At 36.1% G+C, this 26333-nt stretch overlaps 1 protein-coding gene across 3 annotated transcripts in view; it reads right to left on the bottom strand.

Moving 5' to 3' along the window:
* CDC40 (cell division cycle 40) overlaps positions 1-26333 on the bottom strand; it is a 43724-nt gene that overhangs the window by 7760 nt on the left and 9631 nt on the right. For all 3 annotated transcript variants that reach the window (XM_087882635.1, XM_034409154.3, XM_034409155.2), the window contains 11 exons: positions 22841-22927; positions 18270-18399; positions 14069-14152; positions 13282-13421; positions 11759-11855; positions 7809-7948; positions 6021-6095; positions 3588-3633; positions 2364-2465; positions 819-934; positions 442-575 (listed from right to left, as the gene is read on the bottom strand). In XM_087882635.1, coding sequence (XP_087738761.1) covers positions 442-575; positions 819-934; positions 2364-2465; positions 3588-3633; positions 6021-6095; positions 7809-7948; positions 11759-11855; positions 13282-13421; positions 14069-14152; positions 18270-18399; positions 22841-22927 — 1151 coding nt within the window. The remainder of the gene's footprint in view (positions 1-441; positions 576-818; positions 935-2363; positions 2466-3587; positions 3634-6020; positions 6096-7808; positions 7949-11758; positions 11856-13281; positions 13422-14068; positions 14153-18269; positions 18400-22840; positions 22928-26333) is intronic.

The raw sequence follows: 26333 nt of genomic DNA, 5'->3' as shown, positions 1-26333 counted from the left end.
ATCTGTGGCATTCGTGCCATAGGTTCACCATCATGGCTCTATGCAATACCCTCTCCCATTTTCCCACAGAAGATGTGGCAGGCCTGAAGGCCCAAATGTAAAAGATGGTTCCAGGTCTGACACAAGATCCCTTCCAGCCTTACGATTCTATGATTTTTCTCAAGAAATAAATGAGCAAGTATTATGCTTTTGACTCATTTGTTTACTTGGGTTCTTTTTCTCTAGTTTTCAGACTTACACGGAGAACAGATGTGTCATATTTATGCAGAAATATTGACAATTCGAAACAGTTCTCAAACTTTTGAGCAGCAGTGTAAATATAATAATCTGGGATTGTGAATAGACTAATGGAAACGCGTAGAGAAAACAATGCATTTCACTGCTGCAATTATTTGTTGGATTTGTCCTGTTACTGTCAAATGCAATCAAACTTCAATTTACCATTCCCAGACTCTTAGACTCTTGTCATCCGACGTACTCACAAATCTTCGGTTCTCATCCACAAAAACAATGGTGTTGACAGCCCCCAAATGTCTATCATATTCCTGAACAATTTCTCCAGTTCGACTATCCCACTGCAGGGGAAGACAAGCATGAATTATTTTTTTCAAAAATTTGAAGGGAATGATACACAGCATTTGCAAAATTTTATGGAAATATTTTAAAATATCTATATGTCATAAAATCTAACTCAACTTTAAAAAGAACTTTAAAGGGAAATAGCCTATTTGCAATTGCAAGGAAGCCATTCAAATGAAAATTTGCAAGCTGAGTTGAAACTATATTGCTTTAAATAAATTATGAAGCTTTTGGGTTACCTGTACAATTTTCTTATCCGACATTCCTGCTACAAAAAGATTCTGCTTATCTTCATCAGGATTGAATTTGACACAGTAAGGAACTTTCCTGTTGGTGAATCTTGAAATACACTGTCCTAGAGTGAAAACAGTTGAACGGAAGATGTTCACAATTTTAGCTTTTAAAGTTTGGTTTTAAGATAGTTGACTGGAGGGGCCTGCTGATCTAAAGATTTCCTGAAAACCAGGAGATGGAAAGGGGTAAGATGGAAAGGGGAAAGAGACAATTTGTGGGGACAATTACAGTGTTTAGAGAAGAAGGCAAGGTTTCGGGGCATTGTAACTGTATACAGAGTAGTAATTTATAAATCATTTGGCAATGTTGGACTAACCTATTCTAAGAACCAACAGAGGTTCAGAGAGAAATATTCTTGCCTTGAATAGCAATAGCCTTGGTGGCGCAGCAGACTAAAGTGCTGTTAAGTAGCACCAGCTGCCTGCAATTACTGCAAGTTCAAATCTCACCAGGCTCAAGGTTGACTCAGCCTTCCATCCTTTTGAGGTAGGTAAAATGAGGACCCGGATTGTGGGGGCAATAAGATGACTTTGTATAAAATAGAACACCGCTTTTGGGGGGGGGGTGAAAGCCCTACTAAGCAGGTATATAAAAAAGTATGAAGGCTATTGCTTAACACATTGTAAGCTGCCCTGAGTCTCTGGAGAAGGGTGGCATATAAATTGAACCAATCAATCAATCAATCAATCAATCAATCAATCAATCAATCAATAGCACTTAAGACTTATATGCCACTTCACAGAACTTTACAGCCCTCTCTAAGCAATTTACAGAGTCAACATATTGCTCCCAACAACAATCTGGGTCCTCATTTTACTGACCTTGGAAGGATGGAAGGCCGAGTCAACCTTGAGCCAGTGAGAATCAAACTGCCAAACTGCTGGCAGTTGGCAGTCAGCAGAAGTAGCCTGCAGTACTGCATTCTACAACCACTGCTCAACTATGGCTTATATGTTACTAATGAAGGCAAATATTTGAAACTCAGGGTTGAAATGAGGGGTCCTTGGTGCTTTCTGAACCTGGTTGTTTTCTTGCAGATGTTTCATTACCCACACTAGATAACATCACCAGTGCTCATGCTTATGTGTGTTAATAAAAAATTAAGGCAGAGGACAAAAATAAGCAAACGGGTCAATAGGGATATACAGGAAGCAAGCTTATATATTTAGACAAACCATTAGTCAGTCTAGCCTGCCACAATTAGCATTGGACTCTGCAGAGTTTGTGAAGGAATCTTTCCTAGCCTTTCTTGAACATACTAAACAAGGAACTCAGAAAATGGAGTATCTGCTCTTTTACTGAGCTGTAAGTCTGCCTTTTCCATCTCAGCACATGCATATATGACTGACATGTTTTTATGTTATGAAACCACCCTTTAATGTATCCTAAAAGTACATTGCATCATTAAGAGGGCAATGATGTATCCTGCTTGAAGTTTATCCTTTGAAAAATGCACATTACATAAGCAATCTTTCCATGCATACAAATACCTGTTTCAGTGTCCCACAGTTTGAGATAGCGGTCATAGGCAGCACTGAGGAATTGGTTCCCAGCATTGTTAAAGCATATATCCCTAACAGCTTTACTGTGTCCTACAAGATGGAAAGCATACCATTAGAATTGAAGAGAACCAGAATTTAAACCTCTAAACAGAACACCAGCATGATGTATAATGCAACACAGCCTCCAAAGAACTTTGAAATGGCAGAACATGGAGGATGGATTCAGGCTACGGCTTTATTTATTCCTCCTTGCTCTTATTTGTAGATTAGAGACCCCTGGCTAGCGTAGTGTAGAGACTAGCACTACAAAGAACTACAAACTGGTAACTGTACATATGCCAGTTTGCACAAATACAATTCTCAGATCAGCAGTAAATATGAAGGCAAGCATCCACTTTTCCATGGCCCTCAATCAATTAGGGAATCTGTTAGGATTTCTTGTCATGAATCTGACTTCTCAAAATATAATTGCAAAGAAATGAAGCAGGAGGTCTGTCTCAATCAGTAGTTAATCTGTTCTGTAGGTTAATCTGTGTCCAGAAACAGAGGGCAGAGGATGAAGTGAGAGGATACTTCTGTATACAGCTTATAGAGTTAACATGGTTTCCATTTCCTTTTGAAGCATTCCCATTTGGAGAACATAGCAAGGAGAGCAAAGTAGTTCCCATATTTAAAAATACCTCACATCTTTCTGTAAAAGTATGTGGAGAAAAACATGGGTGTTCTTTTTAAATAAGTGTTTTATGAAGAAATCTTTTCATAACTCTTGTTAAGATGAAGACCAGTTATTTAATAATTAGCTCTAGCCCGAACAATATTCACTGATGTAAAATATTTGTTTATCCTGTTGCTATTAATGGGCGTGGCTGATAATAAATAATTAAAACCACTTTAAAAATAACAATATCCATTTAAAGTCAAAATAAGCGTTACAAAACTGAAAATATCTTATCTGAAAATCATCCAAATGTCAAACTTTGATTTACACCTATCTCATGTTTATTGTTTCTTGGTCAACATGATACGTTGAAGCAGCAGATGCCAGGTTCAGAAAGAGTAAATTTGTGCTTTTGCACTCAAATCTTGTTTGCCTTTTATTCATGAATATGCCCACCAACCTCCAAATTTTGGGAAACTTTGGCTTACATAAAGCATACACATCTCAGTCATGCACATGTACAGTTATTTTTTTAAAAAAGTATATAATATTACCAATGAATGTTCTCAAACATCTTCGTTCACCGTACACTTCCCAGAGCTTTGGGGTGGAGAAAAATACAAATTTAAATAGAATCACATATAACTGTTATATATGCAAAGACTTCATTTTAAAACCAACCCATCTTCAAATATAAACTATTGTACAGTTTGTATATTCAAGCATAGGTAAATTAAAAGCATCAAATCCCCTTAGTGAAATTTTTGCAGCTCGAGTTCAGGTATATTAGTAAAGAAAGAAGCAGACATACTGCGAACTCCGGAACTTAAGATTTTAAAATTTTAAAAGGATTAAAATTTTATTTTACTAAGCTTTCGTCAGCCATCTGCTGACATCGTCAGAGAATTAAACTACCATTACAGAGATCTCTGCCTTTATATGTCATTAATCAATTTAGCCCTTGCGTGTGTAATAGGACCTTCCAGCCGTTTCCCACTTGTAATCAGATGTGTTGTTTTTGCTGTTGTCATGCTGGATGATGAAGGCTTGATTCCTACTGTTTCCTCCCTCCTAGCTTGCTTATCAGTGGGGGATGATGTTAGCCCGTCAGCCATTGCAATTTGCTGCCTTGTCCGTGACCTTGTGGTCAGCCAGGTTTGTTTCTCATTAATCCTATCTGTTGCAGTTTGAGTCAGCCCTGCCGGGTTGCTCTGTTTGGTCAGGACTAACTGTGCCTTCACAGGCTGAGTCTGAAGGCCTACAGGTGGGGGATGGGTGCCTTTGGTCTCTGCTCACTGATAGAAAGCCATCTCTGCTCCTCCTGCAGAGTCTTTCCTGGTGTCTCAAAGCCTGGTAGGCCGGTGGCAGTTTGATATGCCTGTTGATGGAATTGTTATTGGAGAACCAGGCTTTTTTTAGTAGGCGTCCTCCTTTAATCTTATCATGGGCAATAACTTCAGCTTCTTGAAAATCAAATTTGTGGTTTTGCTCCTTCATATGCGTCTGGACACATATGCAAAAACAACACAACTGATTACAAGTGGGAGACCGCTGGAAGGGACTATTACACGCGCAAGGGCTAAATTGATTAATGGCATATAAAGGCAGAGATCTCTGTAATGGTAGTTTAATACTCTGACAATGTCAGCAGATGGCTGACGAAAGCTTAGTAAAATAAAATTTTAATTCTTTTAAAATTTTAAAATCTTAAATTCCGGCACGTCCTAACTTGATTATGAGGGAGGAGTTTGAGTTGGTCAATCTGAGAATCTTCACTACTGTGAGTTCTGCCACCTATGGTCTGCATCCATGTTCTTCCAGATTAGTTAAGCGTTCCTGGGAGGTGGCATGTGGTGATCCAAGTAGTGACTAATGTCTCTTTGTGGGAAGGAGTGATTCCACCAGCCTTGACAGAGGTGGTGTCTCACCCCCTTGAGAGACCATTCTTGGACTCTAGGAATTTGGGTATCTTCTGTCTAGTCTCCTGGGGAGTCGGTGAAAGCATTATTGCATTGATTGCTTATGATGAACAACTAAAAGAATTAGTGAAGGATGCAAGACCGATGAGAGGTCCTGACACCCATTGTGTGTGTGTATGTGTGTGTGTGTGTAAAATTGTAAGCAGAACTGGGGGAAAATGGACATGGAAGAAAGCAAAGGGAATTAGAGTGAAAATAGAATGAATGCAGGAAAATTATGTGTCTCACAACAAAATGAATAAAAATGGGCATAAGGAAAGATTATAGGCAGAAGCTATTTGGAATGGGGTGAAATTATGTTACAAAGAACCATAAAAATGTGCCATGTTAATCTACTGGGAAGCATGAAAAAGAATACTTGGCAGAATGAAGTGAGAGGGGTTGCGAATGAAAAAGATTATGAATGATTGCCACAAAAAGTGATGAGAGAAAAATATTATATAATGGGCATAGAAAGAAAAAGATAGCTGCAAAAATATTCAAAAGAAAGTAATGGTTAGTATTTTAAAAATCCAAACTATTTTTCAGAAATACGGGCATTATGGATTAGTGCAGAGGATCAATACAATCATTTTTATACCACAAGATCCTGTTATGTCTAATCAACATTCTCATCATTTAACATTGGCTGTAATAGCTTTGCTTTACCAGTTACAAGATCTGTCCAAAACATTTAATTAGCTATTGAGATATGGAGAAACCCTGACTCTCCATATATTGAATTATAGGCTACTTTCAAGAATCCTAAATTAGCATGGCCAACTATGAAGGATATTGGGAATTGCAATTCAGCAAATCTCCACAACTATGGGTATACTAAATGAATGTTTTAAATGAATGTGTTTCTTACTAAATAAGCACTTAACAGCCCTTAAAAGTTATAATCCTGGATGGCCCTGGCAAAAGCATGACAATTGCTACTGAGTTTACATTAATGAAAGCATTAAAGAGCAAATGTAGTCACAACAAAATTAAAGCAAGGATAGTATATGCTTTGAATCCATTTACCTTAATTTTACAGTCCATGGAACAAGATAAGAGCAGATGGCCGGAAAAAGGAAACAGCCTGACGGCACTGACTCCCTTAAACAAGAACGTAACTATGAATATGTATGCATTTTCCTTTTCAAAATATGTATTTCAGTACCATATATCATTTGCTTCTACTACTGTTAAGTTTTTGTGCCTAAAGCACAGCAACAGTTCTACATCTCCCGAGATGCACCAATGACTAGGCTTTGACCACTATATATTCTAAAGTTTGGGCAGTTTTGGATAAGCCCCTTTTCTTTTCTTTTTTTTAAAAACACTATTAAACTTTTATTACATTAAAAACATAAAAAATTATAACACCCAACAACAGTTGTTTGTGGTGTTTTACTTGTGACAGTAATTTGTGTGTTATTTACAAAACTTAAATTGTGTGTATTTACATTCTTATTTTTTCTATTACTTATACTTAATAACTATCTATCTTTAATCTATCTCCGTTCTATCCAGTTATACCACTGTTCCCACACATTGTAAAATATCGATGCCTCTTTATCTTTTAAACTCAGCGTTAATTTGTCCATTTCTACGCAATTCATGACCTTTTGTATGACAAGTTTCTCTGTGGGTGGGATAAGCCCCTTTTCTAACATGCTGGGAAACTGTAGTTACTCAAGGTTAACAAAGTAATAGCTCCTATTAAAACACAAAATGTGCATGAATTCAAATCACAACAATACTTTTAATTCGACAAAAAAGAAGAGTTAATGCCAGATATGTATATGGTCACATTTCATGAAAAAAGCTTGATAGTCTACTTAGACAATTTAATATCCACAATCTGAATATAGTAGTTTCCCACACCATTAACAAACTAATATTAATATGCAGTGAAAGATGCTAATACTTAAGATGAGCTTTGAGATACTGTAATTCAAAAGCAGCTATATCTCCATTAACAGATGTCTTCCCTTAAGGAAGGGAAGAGGTTTGCTGGTCTATCAAATGGCTGGCCTACCATATTATTATTATTATTGTTGTTGTTGTTGTTATTTGACCTAGTTATCACATTATTTTGAAACTTCAATACTTCCTATAAACATGGCCATGTAAAAATGGGAGATTCTTCAAGCAAAAATGGAAGGTTTTTGAGCCACAGAAAATACTGGGATAAGTTAGGTTTGGAATGTATACCTTGAAACTTGCTGTGAACTCATCAAAATCTCCTATAAGCACACAAAAGACTTTATAACCCACTACTCTAATGCCTGGGATTTTCCCCAAGTCTTCATCTTATTAGCAGGTACCGTTGGTTTCCATGAATGAGCAGTAATTCAAGATTAGATCTATAGGGCCAATGGTTTTAAAATATAGATGTGAAAAATACTTTGATTCTGAAGTGGTTTGTTTTTGAGTCTGAAACAGCTGCTTTGAGTTAAAAATAGCTTGTTTTGATTATTCTGGAAGTGTTTTGAGATTAAAACATCTGTTTCCAATTCAAAACACAACTGTTTCAAGCTCAAATTACTTCCAGAATGGTTGAAACAACTTATTTTAAATATAAAATAATATCTGTATTTTAAAAGCAACTTATATGGAAAAGTAATGATAACTAGCAAAGATAGGCTAGAAATTGGGAATAAAATTGATATACAGTAATAAAATTTGTCTAGTAATATCCTGTGCAATTTTTTCTCAACATTTTGAAATTCTGGTAAATTTGGAATGGGCTTAATCTAATTATAATCAATGAAAGGACTGCAAAGACACAAAAGAGGAAAACATAATTTTTCAGGTGTTCCTTACCTTTGTATGACCTGACCATACATGGATTTGTTTCTTAGGAAGGTAACATTTTTCAGGAGGTACTGTTGAACGTAGGTTAACACCAACATCCTGAGGAACATGAAGGTAAGACCTCCCTTGATAGTCATACATTTCTTTGACTGAAAGAAAATATATATATATATTTATATATGAATGAATAGAAAATAGAAAATGCACACTATCAGAGAAATAATAGACTAATTCAATGTTAAGGTGGCTGTGATTAAAATGAAGTGCAACCCTAACAATGGCCTTAAATTCAATTTCTTTGTGTAGCTTCTTTTAATACTGATAAATATTTAGCTCAAATGCAGTTTGTTTCTATCCTTCAGCTGTATGTGCATATTTGTATTCATCTGTCCACCCAGTGAGGCCAAGTCTCTTCAGGTCCTGTTCCTCTGATTGGGAAGCAGGCATTCCCATTATCCAGACCCCTCTTTGGCCCCCTTCTTAGCAAAGATCAAGTCAGCTTTCTCTCTCTCCGGCTTGATAACTGCTGAAAATCAACCTGTTCTGCCTCAGATCAGAAAAGGGCAAGTGGTAACTGAAGATGGGCTCCCTTTTACTTCATTCTTCAGTTTTAAAATCTTACTTGAGTTAATAATTTGGTATTTATACTTGAAATTTTGGGTCGTCTTTTATGTTAATGCTGTTAGCTGCCCTGAGTCATTCTAAGAGAGACACAGAAGCAAAATGAATACATAAATAAATAAGTTCATTGAGAGCTTAAGAATAGTAGATCACTAACATGATTTGCCAAAAAGTTTAGATTTATGGCAGGATAGGCATGCACACTTAAAAAAATGCTGTTATTTAAAAATAATCTTTGTGATATATATATATGTGGCACCTCTCTTGTCTTGGAGGGCATTCCATTGGAAGGAAGGAAGGAAGGAAATCAAACAAATGAAAATATATAGATATATATGAAAATATCCTAAATGCTTAATTTCATCGTTCAAGCTGATTTGCGATATGGAAAAGAGTGTTCCATTGAGTGGAAAAGTCATAAGAAAAACAAAACAAAATACTGATGACATGCATAAATCCTACGATGATGACTAACAGAACTGGTTGCAGAAAGAGAAGGAAGCATTATGTCTGGAAAGATTATGATGTAAGGTAGGAGAGGAAAGAGCAAACACTTTTCTCCATGTTACTATAGGTTTTTCACATCAACATCGAAACTTTATGACTGCAACTTTAAACTTTAATGGCAAAAGCTATGAGTTTTAATTATATTATTTCTAAGGCAGAGTAGTAAGATTAACTGATGTTAAAATATTTTCTTCCTCTCCTGCATTAAGGGCATCTCTCTACTGAATCTGGTGTGCATTGGAGAGAAGGGCAAATTGTGGATTGTACTCACTTAAGGTAGTTTATCAATAAATTCTTATTTTTTCTCAGAAAATATATTTATTTTTTGTTTTATATTTTCATTTTTCTTAATTGTTTTATTATTGTTTGCCACCCAGAATCACTTGTCCGAAATGGGTGACTATAGAAATTAGCAATAGTAATAGCACTTAGACTTATATACCGCTTCATAGTCTGGACACTGACTGGGCAGAATCCATCCAGGAGACTGGGGCAAGTCTTGAGAGTAGTATCTGGGTTGAGTTTGACCCTGTTTCCGTTGATGAAGTGGACAGGATTGTGGGTAGACTGGGTGCCTCCATGTGTTTGTTGGATCCGTGTCCCTCCTGGCTTGTCTCGGCTGCCCGGGAGGTGACTGGAGACTGGATCCAGGCTATTGTCAACACTTCTTTGAGGGAAGGGGTCGTCCCCACCTCTCTTAAGGAGGCGGTGGTTCGACCCCTCCTCAAGAAGCTGGCCCTGGATCCAGACTCACTTAATAACTATCAGGTGGTCTCCAAACTTCGCTTTATAGCGAAGGTTGTTGAGTCCGTGGTGGCGCAACAGCTCCCACAGTTCCTGGAGGAAATGGATTTCCTAGACCAGTACCAATCGGGTTCCGGCGCGGGCACAGCACGGAAACGGCATTGGTTGCTCTGGTGAATGATCTCTGGCAGGCCTGGGATGGAGGTTGTTCCTCCATCCTGGTCCTACTGACCTCTCAGCGGCTTTTGATACCACCGATCATGGTATCTTACTGCAACGACTTGGGGGGTTTGGGTTAGGAGGCACTGTTTTACAGTGGTTCTCCTCCTACCTCTCAGGTCGTTCGCAGTTTGTATGGGCGGGGAGGCAGAGGTCCACCCCGAGGCCCCTAACCTGTGGGGTGCCTCAGGGGACAGTTCTCTCCCCCTCTACTCTTTAACATCTATATGAAGCCTCTGGGTGAGATCATTCGTGGTTTCGGGGTGAGGTATCATCAATATGCTGATGATACTCAGTTATATATCTCCACCCCGGGCCATTCCGGGGATGCCCTTTCCATGATGTCCTGCTGCCTGGAGGCGGTACGGGCCTGGTTGGGTAGGAACAGGCTAAGACTCAACCTTTCCAAAACTGAGTGGCTATGGATGCCGGCGTCTCGTGTTCTAGAAGTTCCATCACTTTCGATGGGGGGGGGGGAATTCTTCCTCCCGTTGAGAGGGCCCGCAACTTAGGTGTCCTCCTGGATTACCAGCTGTCTTTGGAAGACCATTTTATGGCCGTGACCAGGGGGGCTTTCACCCAGATTTGCCTGGTGCGCCAGTTGCGCCCTTTCCTAGACCGAGATGCCCTTCGCATGGTCACTCATGCCCTGGTTACTTCTTGTTTGGATTACTGCACTCGGAGGCTCCAGCTGGTCCAAAATGCGGCCACGCGGGTGGTTACGGGAGCTCCCCGTTACTCCCGGGTAACACCTCTCCTATATGAGCTGCACTGGCTACCAGTGGTCCTCCGGATCCGCTTCAAGGTGCTGGTACTTACCTTTAAAGCCCTACATGGCTTAGGTCCGGGGTATTTGCAGGACCATCTCCTACCCGCCTCCCACCGTCCTGTCTGCTCTCACAGGGCTGCCCTTCTCAGGGTACTGTCGGCCAGACAATGTTGGCTGGCGACGTCCAGGGGTAGAGTGTTCTCTGTAGGCGCCCCTGTCCTCTGGAAAGAGTTACCCACCGAGCTTCGGACGGCGCCTGATCTCCGCTCCTTCCGTCGGGACTTAAAGACTTGGCTGTTCCAACAAATGGGTTGACCCTAATCCTTGGGTTTTATTATTTTGATTGTTGTTGTTTTAATCTGGGTTTTAATCACCTTACTTTTTATTATTGTATGTTTTTAACTTGTGTTCGCCGCCCTGAGTCCTTAGGGAGAAGGGCGGCATATAAATTTTTGGCAAATAAAATAAATAAATAAATAAATAAATAGTGCTTTACAGCCCTCTCTAAGCGGTTTACAGAGTCAGCAAATTGCTCCCAACAATCTGGGTTCTCATTTTACCGACCTCAGAAGGATAGAAGGCTGAGTCAACCTTGAGCCTAGTGAGATTCGATCTGCCAAACTGCTGGCAGCTGGTGATCAGCAGTAGCCTGCAGTATTGCATTCTAACCACTGCGCCACTGCGGCTCATTTTAATTTAAATAAATAAAAATACATAGATCAAAAAAAACCCCTCACAAATATAAAGATCCAGGTGCCTATCGAAACTACAAAAGGAGTTTGCAAATTAAAAACCAAAGAGCTGACATTTGAGAGGAGTATCCAAGCAAATGACATTTCCACAGTGTTCCCAATAATTCAATCTGCCCATTTCTTAAGTTTAACTGCAAGTTGTTTTTTTTCCTGTGTTACCACAAACAAAAAGCAATTTTTAAGCTTTTTTCTTATTACTACACATACACACATATACACAAGCAACCACCCTGTGCTGACTTCTAGCTATGATGTTCAATGAAATACAGATATGGGATTATGTTTAACAGTGATACAGTGGAAAGTTATAACAGAAATGCAGATGCATTGCTAACAGTATCACTTACCATGCAAAACTGTCTTTTCTTCTCCAGGTTTATCATCTTCATGTTTGCCCTTCTTCTGCCTTTTTGCAGTTATTTCATCCAGTTCCCTCTGTTCTTCCTAAATTGCCAAAATATTAAGAATTACAATCCTTACTTCTACAGCAAAGTATAGAATTATTTATATCTTCAATGAGTTCTAATAAAACAAGAAATGATATTTGAAATAATGGGCTTTAAGTAAAATTCAGGAAATTACATTGTGAACAAGTTGATTTTACATATATACTACACAAACACACACAGAGTCGTTATGTTTGTGCACATGCTTCAGTACTAGCCATCGATAGGGTCACTCCACATATGGTCCAGATAGAAAATGGACTGATTTTATAAGAGTATTTTATAAAATACACATTCTCTTGCAAACTGGGATTGTAGTTGTGCTCTTCCCCCTTTCACCTCCCTCCCTCCCTCTCTCTGTAATCAGATTCAGATTCCTTGGAAATTGTCTCCCCCCATTGGAAGATCTAGCTTAGCTCTCATGCCATTTTTGACAAGATCTGTTCTTGATATCTTACTGATTAATGTCCAGACCTCAGAGACTTTAGATATGCTACTTTCTGCTGATTACTCTGAGATGAACCCACTTTGCCTGGTAAAAATACTTGTTTTTACCCCCTTGTATGATGCACAGGAACTCTAAAGAAAATGTGGTTAGTTATCCTCTCACACATATGCTTCTTCCCTCCTTAATTTGTGTCTTTGATAGTAGTTGCACTACAGAGTGTATAATAATGCTTTGTGCTTTGAGGAAACTGGAAAGGGCATTTGTCAAAAATATTAACATTAAAACGTTCTGAAGAATAGCATCAAATACATTTGTGTAGCTGACTATGTGGGTTGTCTTTCGTGTAATGTTATAGCAGGCAACATTTCTTTGATTCATTTTCAGCAAAAATTTGGAAGATTTAGACATTTATTTGATGATATATTTTCTCTGTTTTGCTCCTTGTGTCCTAGATATATAGCTCAAGATTTCAACTACAATACAGATATATGGAGACTTTATATATCAATGTCAAACTAACAACTATGGTTTAAAGTAGTGTCAGTAGTCTGAGTGGAGCTGTCTGTTTTTGTGACATTTTGATGCTCTGTAATTTAAAGAATTGCTTTTCAAAAACCATCTGCATGATTTATACCATGTAAGCTGTTTTTCCCCCTGATTCCAGGATACCAGAATAGCATATTCTGTAATGAATAAACACTTTTTAAAAATCAGTGATTAGGAAATCTAGTACTATTCACATATTTTAGACTTTAAACTCCCATCTGCTTGGCCAATGGCAAGCAAGTGAATTGTGGAACCTATAATTCAAAACAGTTGCACAGCACAAGGTGCTATCCAGAATTATAGCTCCTCTCACATTTAAAACATAAGAACAGGAGTAAAACTGCATATATAAACAAGTGCCATAAACAGAATGTGGGACTTGCTCATCCCATTCTTTATATCTGAAAATAAAAAAATGAAGGGTACTCACTTCAGAAGGTTTTGCAACCTCCTTTTCATCAACATATTTTGCCCAAGGTCCCAAGAAACCATCTATATTAGATGCATCATTCTCTTTGAATTTTTTCCTTTTCTCTATTTTCTTTTGTCCTGTTTCAAACACTGTTAAACCTATGGACAATAGAAAAAGATTATATCCAGATTTGAACGCGATTCTTACTTTAAGGATAACAGAATTGTCTTCTGCCTCCTGAAATAACAATTGATGCTTTCATACAAAATCAAATTTGATCTGTGGACAGCATCTTCACAATAATCCCAGTTTCATGTGCATACGTAGCCACTAAAACGCCAAATAGTTTTGCCAAGATTTGTGACTATGACATTTAAAGCATACACTACTTCTACTACTAAGCTCTGCTATGATTAGAGTCCATATTAGTTTTCTCCTTGTAGCACATTTATCACATTAAGAGATAACTGAATAAATAAAAAGTGATAACTACCTGCAACCCAATACTTATTTTAGAAATGTTATCACTTGCCCAGAAAACAAAGATAAGGTAAGAGGAGCTAGAAGTGACAGTTAATCTCCATCACAAAACACTTTTTGAAGGCACCCATGATGTTCTTCAAAATTTTAAAACGTATCTGAACCATTCAAGTCACAACCCCGTTGTGAACATGTTTTCTCATCCATCAAACAGTGATTGTTTCAGTGATAAATCATTTAATTGTTTTAGTTTGTGAATGCAAGAATACAGAATAAAAGATAATAATGAAGTCAAGAATGAAAATCATATTTGGTGTTCCTTTACCTTGATTTTTTTCCGCTTCTTCTACAGATCCAATATATTTAGTAGATACTTCATAATTGTCTATGGAAGGATCTAGTGCATATCCTGTGGGATCAAATCATTTTAAAGTTATTCTTCATAAAGTATTTTTATTGTCACATTTTTAATTTATATTATCAAGCTCACAAAAAATGTTTGTCCTTGGCTCATGTCCGACACACATTTTTAACAAAGATTATTATAAATAATCAACAGATCTTAAGGATTTTCAAAGCTTTTGTTGCTATAATGCTATAAACGGACAATTATAATGACTTTGCATATGGGATGCATAAATACAGAACCATATGTCTTTCTATTGATATCTGAGTAAGCTATATATTCAGCTTTTTACATCGTATGGCCACTGAAACAGAAAGCTTAAGATCAATCTAAAGAATTCAAAAAGCCTATAAAACCACTGATTGTATTTTAAGAAATAGCATTTCAGCCTTTATTGACAATGTATATTTAATTATGAACACTACAACATATGTAATCTTTTTTATTTTTAGTGATTTAACCCCAACTGTAAGCTTTATTCCAAGGTTAAATTAGGGTTTGTAACTAACAAAAGCAGATAGAATAACTATGCTTAAAAATGCTATTTATGATAAGCCTTGTAATCTTTTGCTGTTAAGAATCTATAATATTCTAGAGACCTATTTATTTAAGATGATAGATGACAGATATGTCCCTAGGATTCTGTGATATCTCTTGCACTTCAAATGTTCCAAAAGTAAGGATATTTCCTGGTGATTGATTGAAAGAAAAAATGGAAGCAATATTACTGGTATTGCATGATTGAACAAAATATCTGTTTGTCTTAAAAATGCTTACAAATAACAAAACAAAAAAAAATATGGCAGGATTCCAATCACAATAATCTATTCACACTACAAAGTGTGAATTGTAAATTAATCAAAAGTAAGGGATCATGCCACCAGATTGATGTACCTTCCCCCTCCTGTCAGCGCACATTTAAACAAAAATTTTCAGTGATTAGGTATTGCTTCAGAGTATGAATCACGGTTAACATGAAATCAACACTGAATCTTTTGGCATTCCACTTCATACCCCTTATACAGTTGGATGAGCACTCTTTGAATGATTTTCAAGCTAACTATCTATTTAACTGTCATTATATCCATTCTACATTAATTGACTTACTAATCATGAGATACATGCATGTGGGATAATTGAAAAATGATGATTGCAAACTACTCCAATTTGCATCTCCTCAAATGGCCTCCAGTGAAATCTGGCCATGTTGGTAAGTTGATTTCAGGATTTTAAGGATAGAAATTAGAATGGTTTGCTTCTTAGATGTTTCTCATTCTTATATTCTCCTTAATTCACCCACAATTAACAATGGGCTAAAATACAATTTTGCTTCTTCTTCTGACATCCTTACCTTATTAGTGACTTCAATAATGAATCTCCTATCAATCAGGCCAAAACTGAAACCTCTAATTCTGAAAAAAAAAATGGCCTGCTCTTGCTCTATCATCATATGTCAACCGAAATCTTACTAACTGAATTTCCTCAACAAATATCACCTTCCTGTCTTTGGGATAGCAAATACAAGCAATTTTATTTGCTATCCAGTATCTTCTTTCGGTGGTTTAAAGTGCAAAAAACAGGGGGAAATTGAAGCTCAAATCTCTTTTCCTTCTCTGTCTACAATCTACAATATTTCATTTTACAATCAATAGTGCTCCACAAAGATAGGCCTGGAAGACAGCCCAGGATTTGGGTGAATCAAATGTATTAGTTCCTGCTGTTTCTTGCTGCCAACATTCTAGTTTATTTTATTAGCTTGATGTAACTGAACAATGATGCCTTTGTCCAATTCTTGCAACATTTAGGTAAAGGAGCACATTCCTGTGCAGAGAAGCTTGGATTCTTGGAGACAGAGGAGATGCCTTCTCTAACTCCTAGCATTTGGCAAATTCTTCTATTGTCGGTGTACATGGAGACATTCTTTGCTACTGCTGAAAACTGAGAAAACAAATTGCTAGACTATTGCTTAGTTTGTTTCCAGAGTAAAATTCAACTGTTTACCTTCAGAAAATATAAATGTTAATGTAAGTAGTATGTAAACCAGTGGTGGGTTGCCCCCGGTTTGCACCGATTCTATAGAACCGGTAGTAAAACCGGCGGGAGGCTCCGCCCACCGACCCCGATGTCATCAAAATGTGCTTGCGTGCGGCCCCACTGCAAACCGGTAGTAAAGGTAAGTAGAACCCACCCTTGATGTAAATATATATTTGAGAAACATTTAAATATACAGATAAAACACACACATTCTATACAACTTGCTGTTCTTTCTCTTTCATTTACAACATCACATTAAAATGAATACTAAAATATTTCACGCTTCACAGATGATCAGCTTGTGTTGATTTATTTACTTTATTATAAAGAATAGTAAAACTGACCCGAAGGAGGAAAAGGAAATTCTCCAAAATGAATTAGGCATCTTTATTTTCAAGAAATATTTATTTGAGGTTCCTATATATTTTCTCAATTGATCTCATAGATTTCAGAGAATGGGCCTTTCTCGCTACCTCCAGGCAATGCTATGGATTGACCCTGGACCTAGAATGCGGGCCATGAATTCTACAAGGTATTTTACAAAATAAAGAGGGATTCTTTTCATTTGTGGTATAGAATTTTTCATTCCTTATGGTACTTTTTAAAAGTTGTATTTATTAATTATTCCATAAAAATGATCAGATAGAGACATTAGTCTCATGGAATGGCTATAAATAATACCCCCCCCCCCAAAAAGAACAATGACTTTACAGAGCAGGGACTCTTATATGTATCATTATGGAAACATCCGATTTGCAGAGTTTTTAAAAATAGATTCCCTCAAAATGAACGGGAGTCAAACTTTCTCTATACCTGATCTTAAGCTCTGGAATGTAGTCCCTGTTGAATTGAGGAAATTCGTCTTCTGAAAGACTGGCTTTTCAATACTATGCTTAAACAAAGTTTAAGTGTAGTTGGTATAAATTATTATGTTGTTTTATTGTTATTTTAATATGACAATTATATATTCAGACAGAAATTATTCTAAGCCACTGAAAGAAGATACAGGATAGAAAATAAAATTGCTTGTATTTGCTATTCCAAACACAGGAAAGTGATATTTGTTAAGGAAATTCAGGCCATTTTCCCCCCAGAATCAGAGGTTTCAGTTTTGGCCTGATTGATAGGAGGTTCATTATTGAAGTCATTATTAAGGTAGGGATGTACTAACCATATACATCCCTAAGGTAAAGGTAAAGGTTCCCCTCGCACATACTTGCTAGTCGTTCCTGACTCTAGGGGGCGGTACTCATCTCTGTTTCTAAGCCGAAGAGCCGGCGCTATCTGATGATGATTCCGTGGTCATGTGGCCGGCATGACTAAATGCCAAAGATGCACGGAACACTGTTACCTTCCCGCCAAGGTGGTCCCTATTTTTCTATTTGCATTTTTACATGCTTTCGAACTGCTAGGTTGACAGAAGCTGGGGCAAGTAACGGGAGCTCACTCCGTTATGCGGCGCTAGGAATTCAAACTGCAAAACTGCCGACCTTTCTGATTGACAAGCTCAGCATCTTAGCCACTGAGCCACCGTGTCCCCATATACATCCCTACTACAGTACTAACTATGAACTTGGTTACTTTCAAGTTATGCTGAAAGTTGGATGGAAACAATGCACTGTAATACAATGGTTTGTTCAATAAGTGGTACAAAAGTGAACATTTACATCCAACCAGAAATGTTATATTTATTTCATCATAATCTTTTCTACACAATGAAGATTATTGCAGATATGTTGCAGAGCTGTATATATTGCCAGCAGTATTTCAATACCGATTAACTATTTTACTCATTCAGGAATTGTATAACTAATATTAATACTATAAAAGCTTTAATAAAAAAGGTGAATAAGAAATTCAATTAAATAAACAATTCAAACCTCGATGTTTTCTGAACATTTTCCAATTAAAAACAAAGTCTTCAGTCACTTACTACTTGCCAGAAAGACCAATGGCATATGGACACAATTTATTTTTAAAGCTTTGGAGGTTCTGAGAAGTTTGGAGGTATATTAGAGCATGGCATTAAAATAAGCATAACAATTTTTAATCAGTTCAAATATAAAGAAACATACACATATATTACCATAAGTTGCAAATGTTCTTCTCTGTTGTTCAAACATGAAATCATTAATATGTGCTGGTTCCGTATATCCAGAAAGCATGTTCCTGGGAGCGGCCATCTGTTGAGTCCTAAATGGATTGACTGGCCCAAACTGTGTTAAAAATAGTACAATAAAATGTTTAGTAAGATTTGATCCATGTATGGAATTTTATTTACAAAGATATCCATGTTGAAATATTTATTACGTTAGTGTCTTATCTTTCACTCAAAGAACTCAGAAGGTCAGAAGGTCAGAAGAAAGAATGATTGCCTAAGATCATTACCAAACCTTCACAAGTGGGCATTTGAACCTCAGATTGAACAATTGAAATGTAACACAATCTGAAATTAGTTTTGTAGACAATGGGTTAGCAGTTTCCAGGCATTATTGAACTCAAATAACGTGCAAATTCAGCAGATTTGTCCATTGGTCATAGAAGATGTGACATTTAGTCTGTTATCAGGAGGGTCACCATTGCCTATCCTGCTAAGGTTCAGTATGGAATGTGAGGATCAAAATCAAATCTTTGCAATAGTTTCCAAATTTATACCATGTTTCCCAGAAAATAAGACCCTGTCTTATATATTTTTTGAACCCAGAAATAAGAGCTTGGCCTTATTGCCATGCGTTCAAAAGCCCAATTGGGCTTATTATCAGGAGATGTCTTATTTTGGGGGAAACAGGGTATATAGAAATCTGCCACCTCATATAAGTAAAGTTGTTACATATTTATATTCATGTGATTGGTATGTTTTATTCAGTAATAATGACTGCTAAATAATCAATTATGAAAGTGGAAATGGAGTCAATAATCTCACTTTCAGAATTCTTACGGTACAATATGCAAATTGTAGATGATAAAATTATATTAAAAGCCATAGTTCAATAAGATTTTCCCCTCATTTTGAGAATTTTTATCCAAAATAGCAGCATCAAGAAAATTAAACTACAGATAGATGTAAAATATTCCATTCGCTCAAATAAAGTTAAAAGGATTGAAAGCGTATAAAACCAGAAATTCCCCCTCCAAATTATTCTTAACCACTTTGTAGCATTAGAGTTGTTAAAATATTATTCCTAGTACATCCCACATTCTCTAACAATGTTCCAACACCTACAAATTGGAGTACTTTATAGCTGAATATAATTGCTATACAGCCAGGGAGGAATTCATTATATGTTATCTATGGGCTATCTCGGAGTTTTATTCTCTATGTGTTTCCTATTTTTGTCTCAGTAGGATGGTCTGAAACAAGATGGCTGAGCTGCCTTCTGTACTTCACAATGATTTTTTTTTCACATTAGCAAAGTTAAAAATTCTGCTGAAAGCTTCAACTGATTTTTTTTTCTGTGAACCATGCTGAGACATAACACATTTTACAATACCTCCAACCCTGTTGGTGACAGATCACTGCAAGAGAGAAGCAGAATCTGTAAAAGTCACCACATTCGGTTCGTCTGTGAGTGAGAGCAATTTATATTTCCACTCTTCACCATTCCGAATCCAACCCTATCAGACTTCAATATTTAATTGATTGCATTGTAATGTTTAGATTGCAAATTATCTTCATGTCAGAGCTAAGATACTATATTCAATGTTACTTTCTGTTTATGCAATGGCAATCTTCTTCATACTATCCTACCCCTATTGTATGCATCTAAATCAGTTCTGGAAAGCCCTTTATCCACCAGAAACAGGCATATATGTCTGCAGATAAGAATCTGGTTATAATATATTCCATTCTACTAAAGCTGGGAACTGTTTCGAGGGAGGAATTCGGGGAGAAAAGCCGGCAATAATAGAGTGCAAAAGCACTGATCAGATGAAAGGTATATATTCCTCATAAATTAACTACAGCTGTTATATAAGGCTGTTATTCTACCTGCAGAGATGCCCACTATATGAATCTTAAGCCATCTGACAAAAAAGTCAAAACTGCAATACTTAATGAGATTCATTTCATGTATTATTTCCTCATCCTCTGGAGACATCAGACATGTTTTGCATCTCGAATCATTCCCCTGCTCCCTCATATTTAAATCTAAGATCAAACTAACTAAGTAACACATATTCTTAACCAGCAAAAATCATGGCAATTTCATGTACATTTTACAATTAATATACGTTTTTCATACTCCTGGGAATACAGATCACCAATATCACAAAAAATGCATTCAGTGTTCAAAAAATAACATTTTAAGTTTTGACAGCCATGTTTTCACAACTGATAGCTCAATGATACATTGAGACAAATGAAACAGTATACAGATAGACTTGACTTACAGCCATAACTTGCCCAGAATTAAGGTTGTGCTGGTGGTTAAGTGAATCATCATGTGACTATGTCCAATTTTATGATCTTTTATGTAGCGGTCATTAAGTAAGTTCAGTGGTTGTTAAGCAAACCCATTGTCTATAAGTAAACAATGGTTTCTGGCAAAAAAATGTCACAAATCACATTCATTTGACTGCAAGGCACAGCAAATGGCCATAAAATGCAATCATGCAATCATGCGACGTCACCCCCCATGTCAGAATTTTGAATCTTGTTCATAAGTATCTTTTTGGGGTCCATCATAACTTCAAACTATCACTAAGCGACTGTGTAAGTCAAGGATTGTCTACACTTATAGTAGCTGTTTTTTCCTGGAGGAGGTGTTTTTCTGAGGAATGTTCAATTTTATGATTTTTTAAAAAATTAATCTGCAGAATTAATTAATTTAAAAAAATTAATTTCTCCAGAATTTGTAGAATATGTAGAAATTTGTATTCAAATTTTCTTCCCATACTTTTAATTTAACTAAAAAATTGCCTGTTTTATTTCTTTTAGGATTTAAGAAGAAAAAGGATTGCAAATATAAGAAATACTGCTGCTTTTTGCCAGTAAATATTATTTTTTATTTTTGCCAGAATATTATTATTACAAAAATATGGCATTTATGAAACTCATAAAAACACATTAAATATGGACATCTATTACACATATCTTCAATACATCAGTTCAGTGCAATTCCTAATTGATCACGCCAAAACTCCTTGAGAATTAACACTGCTTTCTCATCTTTTGATAAAATTAGCATTCTTCGAGAGTACAGATCTAGCATTTAATCGATAAAAAGATAAAGATAAAAAAAGAGAGTCCCTAATACTCCACTTACTGTGTAATTTCATAAATGCAAGAGAAAGAAGTGAAAGTAACATTTGGCTATGAGATTACAAAGCTATGAATAAGATCATTCTTTTCCCCACATCTTGCCTACTATTTCCAAGTGAAAGTGAAATAACTAGAGTATTGTAAACAGACCAGATGTATTTTATATACACGAACTCCATTATTTAGCTTTATTATTTCCAGTTTTAAGGAACTGTATTGTACAAAACAAGAAACTAATAAAATCTACAGAAGAACGGTCTCAGGGGAGATATGTCAGCAATCTTTAGATATTTAAAAGTCTGCTATACATAGGAGGAACACACTTGTTCTCTGTTGCTCCAAATATGGTAGTACCAATACCAATGGGCTGAAACTGCAGATATTGGGAGAAATTTCCTGATAGTAAGGCTGTCACACAACAAAATAGGATGCCTGTATATGTGGCATGTTCTCTTTCACTGGAGATTTTCAAACAGAGGCTGGATTGCTGTCCAAAGTGCTTAAGAATCTTATACCAAGCAGGGATTTGGACTGGATGATTTCTCAGGTACCTTTCAACTATATGTTTTTATGAAATGTTTTTCTATTCTAATTATCTGAAATCTGAATTTTTAGTTAGAAAAAAATATTTTTAGGAGAAAGATTGTCCAGTTTCATAGTTCAAGCTCTTTATTAAATACTGTAATTATTTTTATTATTCATTTTGGTGTAGCATTTAGCGTACTGAACAGTTATAAAACAAAGTCCTAATTTCCAGCCTCCATTTGAAAATTATAGGTTCTTCCTTCAACTACCTACTGGTTGAAGAAGGTATCAATCATACTTAAATACAATAGGTGATGTTGCAAAACGGTATATACATTATTTAATAATTAACAGTATTTTTTCAGATCTTATTGAACAATCTTAGCTGATAGTATCAAGCTTAAGAAATCATAGTTCATCTCTACACTGTGTTGCTGAGATTGCAGCTAAAATATTGTGTCTAATTCTGCCCACTGCATTTTTCAAAAAGCAACAGACAAACTGTAGCATGCCCAAAGGACAGGTGATAAGGAACTGTTAAGAAAACCTATAAGAACAGTTGGAGTTATGAGTATGGAGAAGAGAAGAGGAGGCGGGGGGGGGGGGAGACATGACAATGTCTTTAATTATCTGAACAACTGTCATGTAGAAAATGGGGCAGAATTGTTCAGAGTAGCTTCAGAAACCAGGACAGGATCAATTGATTTAAACTACACAGAAGTGGATTTTGGTTAGACACCCCCCCCCCAAAAAGACACTAATGATCAGAGCCTTTAAATAATGAAATACTCTGAAAACCCTCTTCTAACCTTTAAATCTATGATTTTATGATAAATTGAAAGCAATTCACATTAAAAAGCTAATTTACTTACCTCTGGTGCAAACATGGTGTCATACTTTGGATTATACTGAACTTCCTTGGTGGTTGGATCAAGATGAACCCCTGTTTCCACATCTTCCTGGAAAATTAAACATAGTTGTAATGCACATACTTCTCAAACAGTACATCTTCTATATTATGGTAGCTTGATTAGAAAATTCTATTTCAAGTTCCCTAAGATTTTACTTTATTCTGGGATATGACACCATCAGAGCAACTTTTATATAAACTTCCTATAAAGCTGGCATCTGAAAAACGTCTTTTTTTTAAAATTTTTGTGCAGTAGGACTTTCCTAGGTTAGGATTATAGTTTATTCACCATAGTCTACCTGCCAATAAAATATATTCGATTGAGGTTGAATTTTGGAGTCTTTAGAGCTGCTCTCTGAACTTACCATAATTAACTGAGCCATACCATAACTATATCATAATTTATAACTAATTTAACTATAGTTTTGATTGAAAAACCATGAGCATCTGAGACCAAATTAAATCCAAAAATGCTTGGGTGTTTTTGGAACCTTAGGGCTCCCTTCAACAGGTACACAGTGAAACAATATGTAACTCCATTCAAAAGAAGACATTTTGATTCTCATCCAAGAAGCTTTTTGGATGAGAAGCGAAATGTCTTCAAAGAAAAACCAGAAAGTCCAGTTGCCTCTTGAAAAAGGCACCTTTGGGACAACCATGACCTGGATGACTGAGAATCTCCATAGACATTCCTTCAAAAGAGACAATAAAAAGCTAAAAATAAACAGGATGACCAGAACATCTCCTCACCAGCAATTAATACCCAGATAAGCAGGGATTAACACCCAGATTAAAACCAAACAAATAATCAAGCAGTAAACTGCCTCATCAAAGAATTACCAAGGAGAAAACAATGCCCCCACCAATATGGACAGGGTAAACAACTGTATATAAACAGAAAGCAAATATCACTCCCTTCTAATATTGAAGATATAATCTAGTTGGATAACAAAACATCTTCAACCAAAAAACCAAGCTCAGAGAACCAGCGACTCCACAGTGTGGTTGACAAACATAATTCTCTTAAGTCCTACAGGAGGCTGTCCCCTATATAAACCAATTAAACCAATACAGAAGGCCCAAGCAGGGAACTTCAATGTGTAAGAATTAAAGCAAACACCAGTATCAAAGACCAAAGAAATATTAGTTAAGGCCACATAGCACTGCCAGCTCTATGAAGAAAAGATGCACTAGTGAGAGAATACAGAAAAATTATGAACAATTTACTCCTACTAGTACACACCGACCTTCCCCATTTATCAGTTGGAAAGCACAAATCTAAGAAGCTCCCACTAGCACTTACACAACATCTGCTTAACAACTTTAACATTGATTGGCGTTGAACAGCCAGCAGATAAAATACAGAAAATACAAAAATTAAAACAATATTAAAAACCAATTAAATTAATTTGGCCCACATACAGATGATCCCATGCAAAAGGTGCCAGGTTTTGAACTATCTCACCAGCAATGGATGCCTCTGAACAGGATTCACACCTCACATGGCGTCTGCCAGGATTTACTGTATCAATGGGGCATAGAATCCTCCCCTCAGAGCAACCATGGGGTTCCACATCAAAATTCTAGATCACACTGACCGGCTGTAAGCTTGAAAGCATATATTGGTCCAGTATTTGACTTTTTTCAGATAAACAATACTGTGTTTCAATGGTTAATAGCCTAGACATTGGTATCTGAATACAGATCCTTTTAACATTCATATTTTACTGGGGGTTTTTTATTTTATTTTAGGTGATATGTTAATACATTCATGTATGTTATGCCATATCTTTGGGGAAAAAAAGACTTGGACCTTATTATCAAAACCATTTAATATTTATCTCAAACATCAGTTAACTTCTCCAAAAACTAACAATCCTTGACAAACAGTTCCTATTCTTGTGATGAAAATTTAACCTTAGTAAAAAAGGCCAATTCTATTCAGGGCTGCATTGATCTAATGCTAACCCAGAGATTCAGTACCAAGGAAAGCAGAATTATGCAATCAATCTATGTTTTATGGCAAATTCTTAATTTAAGGAATTTAATAAAAAATGTGTTTTAAAGCAAAATTGCCCTTTAGTTCTGAATCAGTTTTTATGTATGCACAGAAGCTTACAGAGTATGGGCAAAATTTCTCAACTGCATCCTAAGTTTACTAACCAAGGTCTAACAGAAGTTTATTTTTTTCAGTTCAAACACCATATGGACAGCTCACAAGACAAAAATAAAATAACAAATCTATAATTAAAATGTAACATAAAGCAATAAATGGATTTAGTTACAGACACAAATAACAAATTATTGTACCTATACTGTCTAGTAGTTAAGGTTAGGTTAACTAAGGTTAGAAACTGGGACATCTGAGTTCTAAACCCACTTTGGCCATGAATGCTGGCTGGGTGACCTTGGATCAGTCACTCTCTCTCTACCCAATTGATCTCATAGGGTTGTTGCTGTAGGGAAAATAGGAGGAGTATGTTTGCTGCCTTGAGTTGTTTATAAAAAACAATAAAGGCGGCATATAAAATATATAAATAACATTATACATCATAATATTTCAGTTTATACAACTATAAGGAAACCAAGCATTGACACCCATCACTAAGAAATCCACAGAGTTCCTTTCTGGTCTTAATAGCATCCCTCCCATGCTACAAGTTCATAACCTATGGGGGTTTTAAAAAACAGTAATATAGAAAGTTGATATTGTTCAGATATTGACCTAGCAAATAATGTCAAATTCTATATCTTTCTTTAGAGTTTGGACAAACAGCAAAATCTCAGGAACAGTTTACTAAGTGTTTTCTGCATCTAGACTTATTATTCTAAAAATAACTGAACCAGTGATAATTTAGTATATCAGAATGGAATGGCTTTATGAACTCATTCGTTCATGAAGAATTTTATAAAGGTTATTCAGCTCACCAGGTTATTCTACAATGAAGTCCATTTATACATCAATAAAACTGGATACAGAATATAATATTATGAAACAATTCATCCCATTCAACCAGGGTGGATTTGATTTAAATCGAGTTGATTTAAATCACAATTTAAATCATGATTTAAATCACTAGTAAAAAGGCTTGATTTAAATCAACTCAATTTAAATCATAATTTTTAAAGAGCAACTGTCATCTCTGCTACTCCTTTGACCCACTGTTGACTCACCGATAGTCCCAGTGGTGCAGAATATACAGCCTCATGCTACATAACTAAGCTCCATTTCATGCTGAATAAACTAAATTATTTATGTATCTTAAATAGAAAACTATCTTACGATAGATTTTTACCCCAAATGTTTTTTATTAAAATAAATTCAATAAAAATAAAAAAAATCCGATTTAAATAAAAAAAATCCAATTTAAAATAAAAAAAATCTGATTTTTTTGATTTTTTAAAAAAAATCATTGATTTTTATCCACCCTGCATTCAACATAAATGAATTTAGG

This window comes from Pantherophis guttatus, chromosome 1, assembly GCF_059756535.1.
Source record: "Pantherophis guttatus breed Tessera chromosome 1, ASM5975653v1, whole genome shotgun sequence".
Lineage (NCBI taxonomy): Eukaryota > Metazoa > Chordata > Lepidosauria > Squamata > Colubridae > Pantherophis > Pantherophis guttatus.
Note: the sequence above shows the minus strand (reverse complement) of the source record. Positions and strands in the feature narration are given on the sequence as shown.